The sequence below is a fragment of the Mobula birostris genome, chromosome 14 (assembly GCF_030028105.1).
Source record: "Mobula birostris isolate sMobBir1 chromosome 14, sMobBir1.hap1, whole genome shotgun sequence".
Classification (NCBI taxonomy): domain Eukaryota; kingdom Metazoa; phylum Chordata; class Chondrichthyes; order Myliobatiformes; family Myliobatidae; genus Mobula; species Mobula birostris.
In genome coordinates, this window is record NC_092383.1 from 2,397,035 (window position 1) to 2,416,516 (window position 19,482).

The following is a 19,482-nucleotide window of genomic DNA, read 5'->3' on the forward strand; positions in this document are numbered from 1 at the left end:
CTGGGGGAAATTGGTTTTCATTACAGTTGCACCATAAATCATAAATAGTAATAAAACCATAAATAGTTAAATAGTAATATGTAAATTATGCTAGTAAATTATGAAATAAATCCAGGACCAGCCTATTGGCTCAGGGTGTCTGACCCTCCAAGGGAGGAGTTGTAAAGTTTGATGGCCACAGGCAGGAATGACTTCCTATGATGCTCTGTGCTGCATCTCGGTGGAATGAGTCTCTGGCTGAATGTACTCCTGTGCCCAACCAGTACATTATGCAGTGGATGGGAGACATTGTCCAAGATGGCATGCAACTTGGACAGCATCCTCTTTTCAGACACCACCATCAGAGAGTCCAGTTCCATCCCCACAACATCACTGGCCTTACGAATGAGTTTGTTGATTCTGTTGGTGTCTGCTACCCTCAGCCTGCTGCCCCAGCACACAACAGCAAACATGATAGCACTGCCCACCACAGACTCGTAGAACATCCTCAGCATCGTCCGGCAGATGTTAAAGGATCTCAGTCTCCTCAGGAAATAGAGACGGCTCTGACCCTTCTTGTAGACAGCCTCAGTGTTCTTTGACCAGTTCAGTTTATTGTCAATTCGTATCTGCAGGTATTTGTAATCCTCCACCACGTCCACACTGACCCCCTGGATGGAAACAGGGGTCACCGGTACCTTAGCTCTCCTTAGGTCTACCACCAGCTCCTTAGTCTTTTTCACATTAAGCTGCAGATAATTCTGCTCACACCATGTGACAACGTTTCCTACTGTAGCCCTGTACTCAGCCTCATCTCCCTTGCTGATGCATCCAACTATGGCAGAGTCATCAGAAAACTTCTGAAGATGACAAGACTCTGTGCAGTAGTTGAAGTCCGAGGTGTAAATGGAGAAGAGAAAGGGAGACAAGACAGTCCCCGGTGGAGCCCCAGTGCTGCTGGTCACTCTGTCAGACACACAGTGTTGCAAGCACACGTACTGTGGTCTGCCAGTCAGGTAATCAAGAATCCATGACACCAGGAAAGCATCCACCTGCATCGCACCAACTTCCTGCACCAACTCCTTAGCCACATATTAAGCTGTATAATCTTCCTAGTTCTGGCCTCACTAGCGTATGGCATGGGTAGCAATCCTGAGATCACAACCCTACTTGCATGGATAGTTTTCTCCCTGTCTGTCCTTCATGCTTGGGTCAGTCTCTACATTGCATTTAGTATATTACGTTTGTTCTCTCTATGTGGGCGGTTGCATTTTTGGGTCTCGAGACAAGCATTCTGGTGGTTGTGCTGGGTTTGTGTGCTACCATTATTCCATATGGTTGGAACAGTCTTGCTGTAATTTCAGAAACATTCCTGAGGTATGGTAGGGTTAGCCTCTTTCTTATCTATTCAGGGCTGAGCGGTGTGCCACGGGCACCTGGGAAACCAACAGTCACAACAACTGATCACCAGGGATACAGGCCAGCAAAGGTCACTCAACAAACTGGTTGGCTGGGACCCAGCAGAGACTAGTGACCAGCACACAGCCAACCAAACAGAACAACCAATCAGACCAATATAAATGCGAGTACTAGGCAGAAACAACACTCAGTTGCGCTCTGATGATGTCACCTTGACTTGTGCCGAAATGTTTGTGACCAAACCTCTAGGCTCAGCGAAGAACCCTACAAACAAGATTTAGAGTTATTTACACCTCCTCACGCACTGTCTACTAACTAATCATGTTGTAACATGGGCAGAAACATAGTCACAGTCATAGTCATACTTTATTGATCCCTGGGGAAATTGGTTTTCATTACAGTTGCACCATAAATAATAAATAGTAATAAAACCATAAATAGTTAAATAGTAACACGTAAATTATGCCAGTAAATTATGAAATGTCCAGGACCAGCCTATTGGCTCAGGGTGTCTGACCCTCCAAGGGAGGAGTTGTAAAGTTTGATGGCCACAGGCAGGAATGACTTCCTATGACGCTCTGTGTTGCATCTCGGTGGAATGAGTCTCTGGCTGAATGTACTCCTGTGCCCAACCAGTACATTATGTAGTGGATGGGAGACATTGTTCAAGATGGCATGCAACTTGGACAGCATCCTCTTTTCAGACACCACCGTGAGAGAGTCCAGTTCCATCCGCACAACATCACTGGCCTTACGAATGAGTTTGTTGATTCTGTTGGTGCCTGCCACCCTCAGCCTGCTGCCCCAGCACACAACAGTAAACATGATAGCACTGGCCACCACAGACTCATAGAACCTGTTGTGTATTTAATATTTCAGTAACATTTGAGTAATATTGTAAATATATTGTTTGATTAAGTATTCTTTGTTGTTTATATAAGTTGTTCATTGTGGTTATATGTCAAAATACATGAATTGTATCCATCATGATATCCTCTACCATCCAATTTCTAAATAGACATTGAACCCAAGAACACTATTGCACTACTTTTTTTTTGCACTACTTAATTTAACTATTTAATAGACATATATATATATATATATATATATATATATATATATATATATATATATATATATACACACACACTAATATATATTATATATATACTTACTAATATAACTGTAATTCTGTTGTTTTCTCTGTATTTATCATGTATTTCATTGTACCACTGCCATAAAGTTAACAAATTTCATGATATATGCCAGAGATATTAAACCTGAGTCTGATTCTGAAGCTACCATGTAATACGTGTGTGGCTTGTTTAAAGTAACCACGACGTATCTCCCCTACTCTCTTGTTTTCTTCTCAATTAGTTTAATGTTTTGGAGTTACAAAACATAACAAAACCATTGTATATTTCCTGTGAACCCACTTCATTGCATGGCTTTGGAAGTCCCAGATAATCAGGCAAGCAAACTATACATTTTATTCAAAAAGACAGACACTATTCTTTATAATTGTATACTTAAATTTTGTGCCTATAATTTACTCTTCTTTTATGGCCATTGTGTTGTAGAGGTAGTAAGTAATGTTACTGAAAAGCATTTCTTGATTTTATTTTAGTTGTAGCATCCTCATTGAATGGATGTGCTCAATAGAATGCTTTGAAATAGCTCTAGTATCTTGGAGTAATTCATTGCTGAGAGTAGATGTGCCAAAAGCACATCGGATGGAATGAAATAACAACAAAGAGACTTCTATAATGTGTCTCAAGGCGCTCTGTCTAAGCAGCACCTGCTTTTACTCTTTTTGTCCCATCCACAGATAAATAAAGAGAGCCCAGTAAATGTATAATAGACACAACTGATAAATCTTCAACTTTTCTGTTCCAATTAGCGTCAAATGTATTATTGGCATTTATAGAGCGGAAATGTCATGTTAAAATATTCAGTATTTCTGAAACCTCTTTCTCCTTTCACTCTCAAACTACATAGCCTTGGAAAAGTATTCAGACTGCAATTCTTTTCACATTTTACTGTGTCATTTCCTAAATTTAAAATATATTGAAGTAGGATTTTTTGAGCTGATCTATAAAAACATGCATCATGTCAAATCAAAAAAAATTCCAACACCTATCAACAGTTTACTAAAAATTAAAAACCAAAATTGCAAAGCTGAAAAAGTATTCATCCCCTTTGTAATTACTACTTTCCTCAGCAGCAATACAGTATTCAACCCCTTTGGAAGTTTTCATGTTTTATTGTTTTACAACATTGAATCACAATAGATTTTATTTGGCTTTTTTGACAGTGATCAACAGAAAACGACTTTCGTGTCAGTGATGACAGATCTCTACAAAGTGATCTAAATTAATTACAAATATAAAACACAAAATAACTGATCGCGTAACTATTCACCCCATTTAATATGACACACCAAATCATCACTGGTACAGCCAATTGGTTTTAGAAGTCACATAACTAGTGAAATGCTGATCATTGTGTGCAGTCAAGGTGTTTCAATTGACTGTAGTAAAAATACACCTGAATCCGAAGGTCCAACTGCTGGTAAGTCAGTATCCTGGCAAAAACTACACCATGAAGACAAAAGAACACTCCAAGCAACTCTACAAAAAGGTTATTGAAAAGCACAAGTCAGGAGATGGATACAAGAAAAATTCCAAGTCACTGAATATCCTTTGGAGTACAGTTAAGTCAATCATCAAGGAATAGAAAGGATATGACACAGCTGCAAATCTGTCTAGAACAGGCCGTCCTCAAAAACTGAAGGAGACTAGTGAGGAAGGCCACCAAGAGACCTGTGACAACTCTGGAGGAGTTACAAGCTTCACTGACTGAGGTGGGAGAGACTGCATACAACCACTGGTGCCCAGCTGCTTCACCAGTCACAGCTTTATGGGAGAGTGGCAAAAAGAAAGCCACTGTTGAAAAAAAATCACATGAAATCTTGGCTAGAGATTGCCAGAAGGCATGTGGGAGACTCTGAAGCCAGCTGCAAGAAGGTTCTAAGTCTGATGAAAGCAAAATTGAGCTTTCTGACAATCAGACTAAATGCTGTGTTTAATGTAAGCCAAACATCGCACATCATCAAAAACACACCATCCCTACCGTGAAGCATGTGGTGGCTGCATCATACTGTGGGGAAGGCTTCTCTGCAGCAGGCCCTGAAAGGCTCGGGAAGGTAGAGGATAAAATGAATGTAGCAAAGTACAGGGAAATCCTGAAAGAAAACCTGATGTAGTCTGCAAGAGAAGTGCAACTTGGGAGAAGATTTGTTTTCCAGACAGATAATGACCATAAGCATAAAGCCAAAGCTATACAGCAATGACTTAAGAACAACAAAGTTAATATCCTGGAGTGGCCAAGTCAGAGTCAGAATCAGAATCAGGTTTATTATCACTGGCATCTGTCATGAAATGTGTTAACTTAGCAGCAGCAGTCAACGCAATACATAATATAGAAGAAGAAAAAATAATAATAAATAAGTAAATAAATTACAATATACATATTTTGAATAGATTAAACATTGTGCAAAAAGCAGAAATAATATATATTTTTAAAGTGAGCTAATGTTCATGGGTTCAATGTCCATTTAGGAATCGGATGGCAGAGGGGAAGAAGCTGTTCCTGAGTCGCCGAGTGTGTGCCTTCAGGCTTCTGTATCTCCTACCTGATGGTAACAGTGAGAAAAGGGCATGCCCTTTAATAATGGATGCTACCTTTCTGAGACACCGCTCCTTGAAGAGTCCAGACCTCAAACCAACTGAGAATTTGTGACTGGACTTGAAAAGAGCTGTTCACTCACGATCCCCATGCAATCTGAAAGAGCTTCATCAGTTTTGAAAAGAAGAATGGGGAGATATTATCGTGTCCAGATGTGCAAAGAGACCTATCCACTCAAGGCTGTAATTGCTGTCAAAGGTGCACCTACTAAATACTGACTTGAAGGGGATGAATACTTATGCAATCAATTACTTTTGTGCTTAATAATTGTAATATAGGACCGGCTGGTGGCGCAATGACATCGGCGCCAGACCTGGGAGCGGAGGTTCCCGAGTTCGAAACTAGTCGGGTCCGCCCCCGAGTACGCTTTCCCTCTGTGCCAGGTTGAGTGTCAAATTTGCAACTCGACCTCGTAAAACAAAGGAAAAATACTGCGAAAATGTCTGTGTGAGGAGTGGCGTGCCACACAGTCTCTCTCTCGCTCCCCGCCTTGTGAAAAAGCCATAAAAAATCCATCATCACGGACATGCAGACGCACACACACAGACTTGCATGCACACGCCAAAATAAATAAATAAATAATTGTAATATACTCGGACCAATTTGTTGAAATTTGTTTTCACTTTCACACAAACGAGTCTTTTCTGTTCTTCAGTATCTAAAAAGCCAAATTAAATCCACTGTGATTCAATGCTGTAAAACAATAAAACATGAAAACCTCCAAGAGGGGTGAATACTTTTTATAGGGACTGTATATTACCTTACCAAACTCATCCAATTTGTTGATGTAGAAAACTGGATGACCACCTGAATAAATACCCCCTCTCTCTGTAAGGTCCAACAGTACAGTAAAATTTTCAATAGATCATCCAAATCAAAATGAAGACAAAGGAGCACTCAAGGCAAGTCAGGGAAATGATAAAAGAGAAACATATCTGGGCAAGAGTACAAGACCATCTCAAAGGCACTGAAAACACCTCAGAGCTCAGTGCAGTACATCGTGAAAAAGTGGAAAAAACCTGAAACCACAGCCACACTGACTAGGTCAGACTGGCCCTCTATAATCTTAGTCACTGGAGAAGAATGGCACTTGTAAGAGAGGCTACTGTGACACAACAGTCACTCTGAGTGAGCTGCAGAAATTTGTGGCTGCATCTGGAGATGAAGTTCATGGCTCCACAATCCTTGCACAAAAAAAAGGTCTTCATGGAAGAGGTGACAAGGAAGAAACCCGGCTAAAAAAAAGCCTATCCTTGCCTGAAAAGACTTTTCAAAGTGCCACTTAAAAGATACTGTAAAGGTGTTGAAGATCTTGTGACCTCAAAACTAAGCAGTATGTGTGACGTAAATCTAACACTGGATCCAAAGTAAAGGAATTAGCTTCTTCTTTTATAACTATCATGATGCAATAAAGAAAATCACCTAACATAAACCCCTTTCTTCTTTAAATCCTGACTCATCAGCCATTCATTTGCAGCATCTTCTATTTCAGGACTGTAAAATTCACATTAAATTTAACATTTACATTGCTTTTAATATTATTGGTACTGTAAGTGATTGAACGGAGTTTACTTATTCAGAATCAGACCTGTGCCATGAAATTTGCTGTTTTGCAGTAGTAAAGTGCAATGCTTCAAAAATGATGTTCCAAAAATGAATCATGCCTACTGTGCCTTTGTGATGTGCCTGAGAATCAGATATGCTTTTCAGATCAAAAACACATTTGTAAAGTTGCATTTTAAAATAAATAAAATGACAATCTTTCCCATTTCTACCAGTCTACCTAGGTTCTTTCTCAATTTGTTCCACTTTAGCATTCCCTTCCGCCCATCATTCACACAAATCCACCCAAGTTTCACCTTCCTGACCTACACTTCCTATCCCCTCCCCCATCTGATTCTTTCTGCCTGTCATCCATCTCTTTTCTAGTTCCACTTACCACTTTCCAGCCTCAGACTCCAAATTTGCCCCTCTTCCATCCCCAGCTGGCTCCATCTGCCCCTTCTTAGCTTTTGGATCCTCTGGTGAGGACTCCAAGCCACCGTCTCCCTATCATCACAGATCTCATCATCTCAGTTTCCCCTCCACAGCCTGCTGATAAGGCCTGTTTCCATCTCCTACCCAAGATTCACAAACAAGAATGCCCATTGTTTCTACCTTCCCTTACCTGACTAAACTTACCACTTCATACCTTGATTCCATCTCATCCTCCTTTGTCCAGTCCCTTCCCACCTACATCAGGATACCTCACAGCTTTCTACCATTTTAGCAATTTCTAATTCTCTGCCCTCATGGCCTCATCTTCACCATGGGCACCCAGTCCCTGAACAATTCCATCTTCCGCCAGGAAGACTTCCCCATTTCTGTCCACAGCAGTCCCCCAAGCAGTTTTCCTCCATTAACACCAGTCTGGCAGAACTTGTGCTTACACTGACCAATTTCTATTTTGATTCTTCCCATTTTCTATAAATCAAAGGTAGTGTTTTGGTTATGTGTAACAGTCTGTGTTTACTCAGACAACTCTTTCTATTACATGATCGCATTGGTGTGATCTCTTGCACCCAGGCAGGGGTTGGGGAGGGAGGAGGGAGAGATCATTGACTCAGGCCTAAGAGGGCAGCATCGGGCATTTTCATTCCTTACAAGGCGCGGAGCGAAAGACTATGTGGCGCACCACTCCTCACACAAACGTAGAGCAATGTGTGGTTAAGTGCCTTGCTCAAGGACACAACACGCTGCCTCAGCTAAGGCTCGAACTGGCGACCTTCAGATCACTAGACGCACCCATGCAGAACTCATTAATTTCTTCAAATTTACGACCAATTTCCACCCTGTCCTCAAATTCCCTTGGTCTATTTTCAATACCTCTTTCTTGAGCTCCAAGATTTACTACAAACCCACTAACTCCCACATCTACCATTTCAACACATCCTCCCACTTTACAATCTTGTAAGGATGGCATTCCTTTCTCTCAGTTCCTCAATCTTCACCACATCTGTTCTTAAGATGAGGCACTCCACTTCAAGACATCAAAGATGCTCTCCTTTTTTATAAAATACAGATTCCCCTGCCCTCTACTCTAACTGATGGAGCCCTCACCTATCTCCTCTATTTCCTACAGTTCTGCTCTTACTCCACTTCTTCACAGCCCACCACCAGACAGAATAGGAATAGAGTTCCCCTGGTCTTTACCTTTTACTCAACCAAAACATCTACCATTTCATTCTTTGACACTTCCACCAGGTACACAACATGGCTGCACCACCAGCCATATCTTTCCCTTCCCATTCTGCTTGCCACAGGGTTCACTCATCCCTCCCACTCCGCAGGCAGTTTCCCTGCAACATTAGGAGGCATAACACCTGTCCCTACATTTCCTCCCTCACCACCACGCAGGTCCTAAACAGCTCTGCCTGGCGAGTCAGAGACTCACATGCTCCTCTGATCTCAGTGTGGCCTCCTCTATATCAGTAAGAGCGAGCACGGACTAGGTGACCACTTTGCCGAGTACCCATGCTCCATCTGTTACAACCTTCTGGAGCCCCAGTTGCCGCCATTTTAATTTCTCTCCCAATTCCCACACTGACATATCTGCTTTCTGCACAGGATCAGAAAAAAGCTGCAGAAAGTTGCAAACTTAGCCAGCTCCATCATGGGCACCAGCTCCCCCAGTATCCAAGACACCTTCAAATGGTGATACCTCAAAAAGGAAGCATCCATCGTTAAGGACCCCCATTAAGCAGGACATGCCCTCTTCTCATTACTACCATCAGAGGAGATACAGGAGCCTGAAGAGACACACTCAACATTTTAGGAACAGCTTCTTCCCCTCCACCATCAGATTTCTGAATGAACACTACCACACTATTTTTCCTCAATTTCAAGTAAACTGCTCCTTCTCAGTCCCTTTTCTCTTATCTTCTGATCTATCCAGTTCATTCTACACCTACTCTACTGTGTCAATCATTTTCTTTCCCATCTTCAAGTCACTCCATTTGCCCATCACATATACATACCTGTCCCCTACTTTTCCCAACTGCCAACTCGCTTCCCTCATTTGGAGGGAGACTCTTTCTTATCAGACTCAATCACCTGCAGCCCATGTTGTCTCTGCCATTGTTGCCATTTCCACCCTTCCCAATTCCATCTGTCCATTAACCCTCCTCACCTCGACCTACCTACTGCTCGCCAGCTCTTACTCCACACCTTCCCCTTATCTGTAGGCTGGGCACCTTTCATCCAAATGAAGGATTTCAACCCAAAACATCCATAGATGCTGCCTAAGCTGCTGAGCTCACCCAGCATTTTGTTTGTTGCACATCTCTCACCCATTCCGCTCACTTCTTTATACTGGCTACCTCCCCTCTTTCCGGGGTGCAAGGTAATGACTCAAAACAGCAACCATCCTTTTGCCTCCACAAATGCTGCCTGACCCACTGAGTTCCTCCAGCAATCTGCTTCTTGTATAAAATGAGGCAAACTTATCCATTTCTTTAAATTAAACAGATGAAAAACTTCATTTCCTGCAATGGAAGTACTATTTTGGAGAGTTTACACATCTCAGGATTAGTTCAAATTCAAAATCGCCTGAATTCAGTTGTGATGTTTAGAGCACTATAGCAGAGACCAGGACCAGTTTTGTTTTAGCAGATGTTCTGAATGAAATGCACAGCTTCCCTCTATCCCTCTTGCTGAAACTTTTGCTGCTTTTATCACCACAATAAAATAATTTGACTATACAGTATATAAACAGATTAAGAAGAAAATGGGTTTAATGCCTGTCCCAGAATTCATAATACATAAATTAAATGTTTTGTTCCACAAAGTAAATGCTCATAAAATACTGTTTCTTTTTAAGAAATGATATCGTGGATTAAGTTGACAGGCAAACGCATTTCAAACCAACATCCTCCAGCATCTTGTGTGTGCTGCTTTAGATTTCTAGCATCTGCAGACATTCTTGTAGTTTATAACATGACTAAAAATCCACTGTATTAAATATCTATCTCACTTGAACAAACAAAATACATCATAACATTGAAGAGGGGGTAGAAATTTGTGATAATCTAGAAGCTACCAAATGTGTTGATGTGATTGGGATCAAAAGGTTAATACAGATATTGAATACTCCCAGCAACAACCTCTTAACTGCAAACATAATTAAGTGGCACTTACATGGCACATGTGGTTCAGTCAAGCTACTGCATTTTAAGTGTTAATAACCCTGCAAAGAATTCTGCATTTATATAAAAATAATTTCAAAACAATGGTAAAATCAAGCACAATTTATCCTTAGTTAATCCATTTAAGCACTGATAAATTATTAAAGACTTATTTTTAACAATTATCTTTTACAAATTCATGTTTTTTAGAATTGCTGCTATTGAAAAAAAAATTTTCTATCAACATCCTAATACTATCTTCAATTCTTCCTGCCCTCGTCATTATCCCTCTGAATAGCTGTCATTGTTTCTTTCCAGATCTCTATATTTTCCAGTTTGTCCCCATTCTTCACATTATGGTAGATTAATGGACTGAGTTCTGGAATGGAAGCATGAACATTCCCTTTCTTCTGTAAAAGGAAAACTGTAACAGTTGACGCACAGTAATTCAAAGTAATGTAAATGAGTACCATCAGAATAATTCAAAAATATGAAGTGAGCAAAACACTTCAAACCACATTGAAAACTCAATGTGGTGCTCAATACTTAATTCATTTAAAGCACCCAGTTATGTTTCTGTTTGAAAGTTGATTCAATGTTATCTTTTTCCATTTCAAGCACACCAAGTTTTGCAATATTGTAAACCACATTTTGATTTGCAGACATACTTACATTGTAGTGTGTTTTTAGGGTACAGTGATGTGTTTGAAAGGAATTATCAGTTTTACTGCACACTTACTGCTCTTTAACAATCTATTATTGTACTACAATAATCTAGAAGACCATTAGTGTTCTAACTGTAGTCACTAGTGAATATTCTACTGTACTCTCTGGAGGCAGGCTTCCAAGCCTGAAAGCAATGGTGATTCAAGCTGCAGTCTCTTAAAACCTTGCAGAATAAGCCCACACTTGTTAATCAAAACTCCACTGTAAGACATCCTCATGAAATATTTCACTTTCAAATAGTTATTTCTAGACTGTGGCCACTATTATTGCACAAGCAGGAGGTGGACAAGTGACCAAGAGAGAGCAGCAGCAACCCACTGGTTCCAACATTGATTCGATCCAAGCTAGTGTCAATCTTGCTGTGGTGTTTAAATGTAGCTATTAATCTAATGAGAACACATCAAAATCACCCTAATCTAAAGGAAGCAGAGCAGAGGTTTACCAACAAGTGCCGTGGAGCTCAGGTGGATTGGTGGTGCGTGTAGGGGTGATATCGAGGAGCAGTCTGATCCCAGATTAGTGTTGGAGGAGGTGATCAAAGTAATATTCCTACATTATGCAGCTTTGAAATAAAATACAATTAAGAACTCATGTCATTCATAAGATCCCTATTTTAATATTAAGAGGGTTACTGCCTGAAACAAGAAAGTTCAAATATCCAACTAGAAGGTATTAGACCCAATTAAAGCTAAATACAAGTTCTCACAAGTAGAAATAATATCGAATTGATAATGAATGCTGGGCAAGGCACGAGAGAACTCACTCCCTTTATTCTTGCAAAACCATATTTGAATGTCTCAGGGATTCACAGCCTGAGGCCCACAGACCCACAGACACCTTGTAATGATGCAGGTGGTTCTGAACACAGCTGCAGACTGAATCAGGAACAGTGTCGGTCAAATGACTTCAGAAGTACTCAGTATAACTGTCTTACCACATTCAGTTGTTCAGATTCCAGCTAAAATACACAGGCAACTTAAGAGTTTACAGAGAAATACAACAAAATAAGCTTCAGATAAGCTGCAGATAAGTTCTCTTGTTTGTGACTGGAATACAGTACAGTACTGATGAAATGTGGACTTAATCATAGTCATAGTCATACTTTATTGACTGGTTTTCGTTACAGTTGCACCATAAATAATAAATAGTAATAGAACCATAATAGTTAAATAGTAATAAGTAAATTATGCCAGTAAATTATGAAATAAGTCCAGAACCGGCCTATTGGCTCAGGGTGTCTGACCTTCCAAGACAGGAGTTGTAAAGTTTGATGGCCACAGGCAGGAATGACTTCCTATGACGCTCTGTGCTGCATCTCAGTGGAATGAGTCTCTGGCTGAATGTACTCCTGTGCCCAACCAGTACATTATGTAGTGGATGGGAGACATTGACCAAGATGGCATGCAACTTAGACAGCATCCTCTTTTCAGACACCACCGTCATAGAGTCCAGTTCCATCCCCACAACATCACTGGCCTTATGAATGAGTTTGTTGATTCTGTTGGTGTCTGCTACCCTCAGCCTGCTGCCCCAGCACACAACAGCAAACATGATAGCACTGACCACCACAGACTCGTAGAACATCTCAGCATCATCCGGCAGATGTTAAAGTACAACTGTCTTACCTTCAGTTGTTCAGATTCCAGCTAAAATACACAGGTAACTTAAGAGTTTACAGAGAATATAACAAAATAAGCTTCAGATAATCTGCAGATGTTCTCTTGTTTGTGAATGGAATACAGTACAGTACTGATAAAATGTGGACTTCCCATGATCAATGACATTGTGAACACTCTCCCACAAGGAAAAGAAACAAAATGTACATCAAGCAATGGACAGTCCAGCAGACCAACTTAATTAAAAATCAACACTTACGGACACAAAGATCTTCACTTTCATAGTACCCAGGGCAACACTGAGATCTTCGCCTGTACATTGTTCTTAGGCCTCGACGGTAAGCCGTTTTGTAGCTGATTCTGTAGGGAATATTTATTAGTGAGATCATTGGCATCTAAAGATTAGTGTAAATCATACCTTCAATAACCTTCTGTAAATGGATATAAATTTCAAAATAAATATATAGTTTTTGAAGGTTCTAACAACTGATTTAAAATACAATGGGCAATTCACAGGGGTAAAGTTCTGTGGTAAAAAGTGCAGTTAATTAATAGAAAAATCTTATCACATCTGTTTAACAACATCTTTTTTATTTATATGTTTAATAGAAACATATTGAAGTATTTAAATAGTTAAACTAATTAATAATGTAATCAAAATAATCTGGAAGTATGAAATCTACACATTAAAATCATTACTGCAATAAATCAAATTTTAACACAAAGGAGAGGGTGAATGGTAGGCCTAACCACTCTTTATAAGCTTCCAACAATTCACAATTGCCAGGAGTCCAAAATGGGAAACACTGAGATCACAAATACTAAAACTGGATCAGGGCCAAAATTAAAAGTTCCTGTCAGTGAAAGCACTTTCCAATCTATGAAACCGTGAAACTGCTCTTATCATTCAGAGGAGGTACCAGAAAACAAATTAATATATAATAATAATTGAGTAATATTATTTTTTGTTTTGGAATGGCTATATGAATGTATCTACATATAAAGCCTGTAATTTGTTGAGAAAGTTAAAGGTTATCATGCAGAAATTACAAAGTTCTGAATCGTCCAGAGTTTTAGATCATCATCATCATCATCAGGTGCCATGCCCAGTTTGAGCTTTGACTGCCATGGCCCACACACTCCTGTTTCGGGTCAAGTGGATCAATTCATTGGTATTCATTTTCAATTCTCTGGCTGCTGTCTGCATCATCATTTCCCTATGTCTTCCTCTTGCTTTCTTCCCTTCAATCTTTCCCATAATTACCATGCATTCTAACTCCTCTTTCCTAATCACATGCCCAATGAAGTTACGTTGCCTTTTCATGATCTCATACATTATTTCTCTTTTTGGGTTTGCTCTGTTCATGACATCCTCGTTAGATATTCATTTCATCCATAATATTCTTTGCATCCTCCTCAAAAACCACATCTCTGCTGCTTCAATTCATTTCCTCATGTTACTAGATATTGTCTAACATTCTGAGCCATATAACATAACTGGATAAATGTAACATTTCAGTACTCTGAGGTGGGTTGTCACGCCTAGTTTAGTATTGCTCAGTATACTCTTCATTCTCGTAAAGGTGTCTTTTGCCATCCCTATTCTTCTTTTAATGTTCAAGTCGCACCTGCCATCTGATGTCACCCAGCTTCCTAAGTAGCAAAAGTTCTGTACTTGTTTTATGTCTTTCCCGTTTATTCTCAGCTTGCAGATAGGATTCTCCTTCTTTTTGGATAGCACCATACATTCTGTCTTTTTGCAATTGATAGATGGACCAATTTTTGCACTTTCTTCAACAATTATATCAATTAAGTTTTGTAGTTCTTCCTCCGTACTTGCCATTAACACAGTGTCATCTGCATATCTGAAATTATTGATGTTTTCACCACCAACTTTGATTCCCAAGATGTCTCTTATTTTTTGTAATATTTTCTCACTGTACACATTAAGTAAATCAGGGGGGAAAACACACCCTTTGTCTAACGTCTGTCTTGATTTTCGTAAACTGACTCACTTCTCCAACTATTCTTACAGCGGCAGTTTGTTCCCAGTACAGATTTCTGATGAGGCAGAGATCTTTCGCATCTAGATCTAGAGTTTTCTTTAATATGTCAAATAACTTATTGTGCTTCACTTTATCAAATGCTTTTGTGTAGTCGATAAAACAAACAAACAAATCTGTTTGCACTTGAATGGCTCGTTCTGATAGTATCCTTAACATCAATATCGCGTTTCTTGTACCTTTATCTTTCACAAATCCACATTGTTCTTCACCTATTTCAGCTTGGATCTTACTTTTAGCTCTTGTCATCAAAATTCTTAGAAGCATCTTGGTAATATGATTCATTAAACTTATGGTTCTATGTAATTCACATTCTATTGAAGCAGGTTTCTTAGGAAGAATGATAAATACTGATTTTTTCATCTCTTCTGGTATTATTCCATGAGTTTTTCAATTCCATAATCTTCAAGGGCGATAATTTGTTCTATTACTACTTCATCAGGACTTGCTGCCTTTCCTTTCTTCATCATATTTATTGCATTACGAACTTCAGATTTTAAAATACTTGGACCTTCAATGTTTTTCTTAATTTCTGGTTTTTCGCCTCGATTGTCTTCAAAAAATTCCTGAATATACTCAGTCCATCTGTTCATAATCCCATCTTTTTCCATGATAATGGTACCATCCTTTGCTTTCAAACATCCACCTGAAGAACAGAGGAGCTTTTTACCAGTGATATTCTTGATTTGTTGATGTAACCTTTTTGGATCAGTAATAGGGATTCTTTCTATTTGCTCTCATTCCTGGTTTAACCATACTTCTCTGGCTTTTTGACATAAGCTTTTAATTTTTTTATCTAAGGACTTGTATTCTATAGGATTTGCTTTTTTCCGTCTCCTTTCTTCCATTAGATTTTTACGCAGGACTGGTCAGCAACTGTCAGCAGGCTGGATGGAGAGCTAGGTGTCTCCCAGTGGAGGTTGGTTGTAGGGGATTTGCAGCCCATTCCTTAGTTAGAGCCTTCAGCAATTTGGGCATTGAGGGAGAGAGGATGCGGAGAGCCATCCGCAGTACCACCGATGCGGCAGAGAGGGCCTCAAGATGGCTGTGGCTCAAAAGAGGGGAGCCATGGAGTCATAAGTAGCTAGCCATCTGGACACAAGCTGGGGTCTGATCAGCCCCAGCTGGGTCACCTGGAGGAGGTTGTATGGTGCTGAAAGACCCGAAACACCCAGTGATTCCAGGAACATCACTGAAGATGTGTCCAGAAGCATCAGTAAATGTATGTACACAGCTTGATTTCATCTGTCATCCATTTATTCTTTGTGCTTTTTACTTTTTTCAGGAATCACTGACTTTGCTGATTCTACCAAGGCATCCTTTAGAGAGTTAAATTTCATTTCTACATGAATGCTATCATCTTCAACAGATTCTATTTCTAGACTTTGAAATCCATTCCTTACTTCAATTGTAAATTTTTGTCATAAGTTTTCTTCTTTAATTAATTGTAAGTAGTCAAGGGATTTTTCAGGTATTTGCTGCTTTAGTTTTTAAGTTTTACTTTTACATGACATACTACCGGGTTATGGTCACTATTATAGTCTGCACCTGGATATGTTTTGCATTGAGTCACTGAGTTTCTAAATCTTTGGTTTATAGTAATAAAGTCAATTTGATTTCTGGTGTTATCACCTGGACTTTTCCAGGTCCACAAGCATCTTGGATGGTTTTTAAAGTAGGTGTTCAGAATGACCTGATTATTCATCTTGCACCATTCTACCCATTTCTCACTTCATTTATTTCTTTCCCCTAGTCCAAATTTTCCTATGGTATTCATCAGCACCTTGTCCTACTTTAGCATTTAGATCTCCCATGACAATAATAATTTCTTGAGATTTGCATCCATTCTTTGCTTGTTCAAGCTCTTCATAGAATTTATCTATATCCTCACCTGTTCCATCTGTTGTTGGTGCATATACCTGTATAATTGCTAAATCAAATGGTTGTCCTCTGAATCTAACAAGGAGCACTCTTTCTGATATTGCCCAATGTCCTAAAACACTTTCTGCCATGTTTTCATCCAAAAGAATTCCTATTCCATTAGTATGAGATGTTCCACAAGAATAAATTAGCGTTTTATTTCTATTCTGACATGTTCCAGCACCTGTCCAACGAACTTCGCTAATTCCCATGATGTTAATCTTTAGTCTTTCCATTTCATTTATCATATTGTCCAATCTTCCTGCTTGATATAGGGTTCCTACATTCCAAGTGGCAATAATTTTCTTTTGTGTTACATGAATGTTATGTGCAGTAGCTTGATGACGGTCGGGGATCTCCAGCTGACCAGAATCAACTACACCCAGCAAAGCATCTTCAGAATTGTCTTGAAGATCCTCTTGACGCTGTTGTTGTGTGATACATTTTGTGAGTTTGACCATGGTTTTCTTAGCAAATAGCAACGGTGGTTTGCTATTGCCTACCATTGGGCGAACTAAAGAAATCACCATTTCTCTTCCCAAGTGTTCGTCTGCCTATACTATAGCCATTGACATTTGAGGTCCTAGCTCATCCGCCTTCTCCATTATAAGTTCAGTTACTGAATCCGTCGGATCTGCCGTTGGCCTTCACTCTTATCCTGAGCAGGAACCCTTGCAGGTGCTACCGTTCTGTGTCAGAGCAGCCCTGGGAGCAATGAATGACTAAGGGGTAACTCCACTTTCCCCAAAGCTCTGAAAGTCCCCAATCAGAGCCTCATCACCAGTTGCAGTTTAGAGTCATACCCAGGACTAAGAGTTTTAGATAGCTTGTTGAAATTAATTATTTTTGAACTTCTATTCAGTACCTCCAGAGATGCAGATGAAATCATGACACCCCTCTCCTGATTGATGACCATGGCCTAAACTAATTGATAAGATAACTACCATTCCCATGTATTCACTAATTTACGAATTATACGCTATGGGGTGTTATTTAAAGATTTTTTTCTTTAAGATCAGCATCAGTCACCACAGTAGCTGCCAAGAACAAGAAATGCACCAGCAAACTATTAAATTACTTCAGAAATAATATTCTTTTATCTAGATAATTCATAGTTGCCCTATTCCAAACCAACCTGTGTCTGGTACATTTAAACCAATTGAGAATATCAGTGCATCTAGTATAGTAGACCTGGTCAAAGGGATGCGCATATGATTCCTGAACGGTGACAGCATAACTGGAAAAAAATACACAGAAAATAATTTTAATGCACAAATTATCTGAAAATGAGAACAAACAAAATTCCAATCATATACACTCAGTGGCTACTTTATTAGGTAGACCTGTACATCTGCTCATTAATGTAAATATCGAAGCAGCCAATCATGTGGCAGAAACTCAATTCATAAAAACATGCAGATGTGGTCAAGAGGTTCAGCTGTTGTTCAGACCAAACATCAGAATGGGAAAGAAATATGATCCAAGTGACCTTGACCATAGATTGATTGTTGGTGCCATAAGGGATGGTTTGAGTATTTCAGAAACTGCAGATCTTCTGGGATTTTCATGCACAACATTCTTTAGCGTTTACAGAGAATGATTCAAGAAACGAGAAAGATCCAGTGAGTGGCAGGTCTGTGGGCAATAGTCCCTGGGGACATACCCACTTTAATGTTCTTTAAAAGACCCAACACCATCTCCTCCTTCTTGATTTCAACATGCCGTAAGGCGTTAGCATACCCCTTCTTGATCTCTCTATCCCACATGTCCTTCTCCTTAGTGAATAACAGTTCAAAGTAAAAAAATTAACACCTGAACCACTTTGTTTGATTCCTTTCATAAATTCCCTCTTTTGTTCTACCCTCTATCTAGTTACCTACTTGCTTTTAAATGTACAGTATCTATAAAGTACCTTTGGATTTTCCTGAATCCTACGCACCAAGGTCATGAGGACTATAGACCATAAGATATAGGAGCAGAATTCGACCATTAGGCCCATCATGTCTTCTCCACATTTAAAACTGAAGTTTAGGTTTTTTTCCTGCTTCATTTATATTCCTTAAGGACTCTGACCTACACTTACTAAACCTTACATAATCTACCTTTCCTTTTTTGAACTGCCTGCCTCCACTGCAGATATTCTTCATCAGCCTCACTCAAGTTTAGTTAAAACATGCCACATGCTTCCTTTTCTCTCCTTATTTAGCCTTCAGGGTTTTGCAGGAGTTTCCCAACATTAGTTCAGGAAATGATGATTGTATTCCAATAAGGAGAGAGCCTAGGACCAGAGAACACAACCTCAGAATACAAGGACGTCTCTTTAGAAACATAGAAAACCTACAGCACAATACAGGCCCTTCAGCCCACGATGCCGAGCCAAGCATGTACTTAATATAGAAATTACCTGGGGTTACCCATAGCCCTTAATTTTTCTGAGCTTCATGTACCTGTCCAGGAGTCTCTTAAAAGACCCTATCGTATCTGCCTCTACCACCATCGCCAGCAGCCCATTCCACGCACTCACCACCCTCTGCGTATAAAGTATGCCCCTGACATCTCCTCTGTACCTACTTCCAAGCATCTTAAAACTGCCCTCTTGTGGCAGCCATTTCAGCCCTGGGAAAAAGCCTCTGACTATCCACACAATCAATGCCTCTCATCATCTTATACACCTCTATCAGCTCATCTCTCATCCTCTGTCACTCCAAGGAGAAAAGGCCAAGTGGATTGGGCATGCTCCCCAATCCAGGCAACATCCTTGTAAACTTTCTTTGCATCCTTTCTGTAGTTCCCTCATCCTTCCTGTAGTGAGGTGACCAGAACTGAGCACAGTACTCCAAGTGGGGTCTG

At 39.8% G+C, this 19,482-nt stretch overlaps 1 protein-coding gene across 1 annotated transcript in view; it reads right to left on the reverse strand.

The window, feature by feature from the left end:
* megf11 (multiple EGF-like-domains 11) overlaps window positions 1-13,007 on the reverse strand; it is a 365,505-nt gene extending 352,498 nt beyond the window's left edge. The window contains exon 1 of the mRNA XM_072277965.1: window positions 12,909-13,007. Coding sequence (XP_072134066.1) covers window positions 12,909-12,969 — 61 coding nt within the window. The 5' untranslated portion in view covers window positions 12,970-13,007. The remainder of the gene's footprint in view (window positions 1-12,908) is intronic.
* Window positions 13,008-19,482: the final 6,475 nt, after the last annotated feature.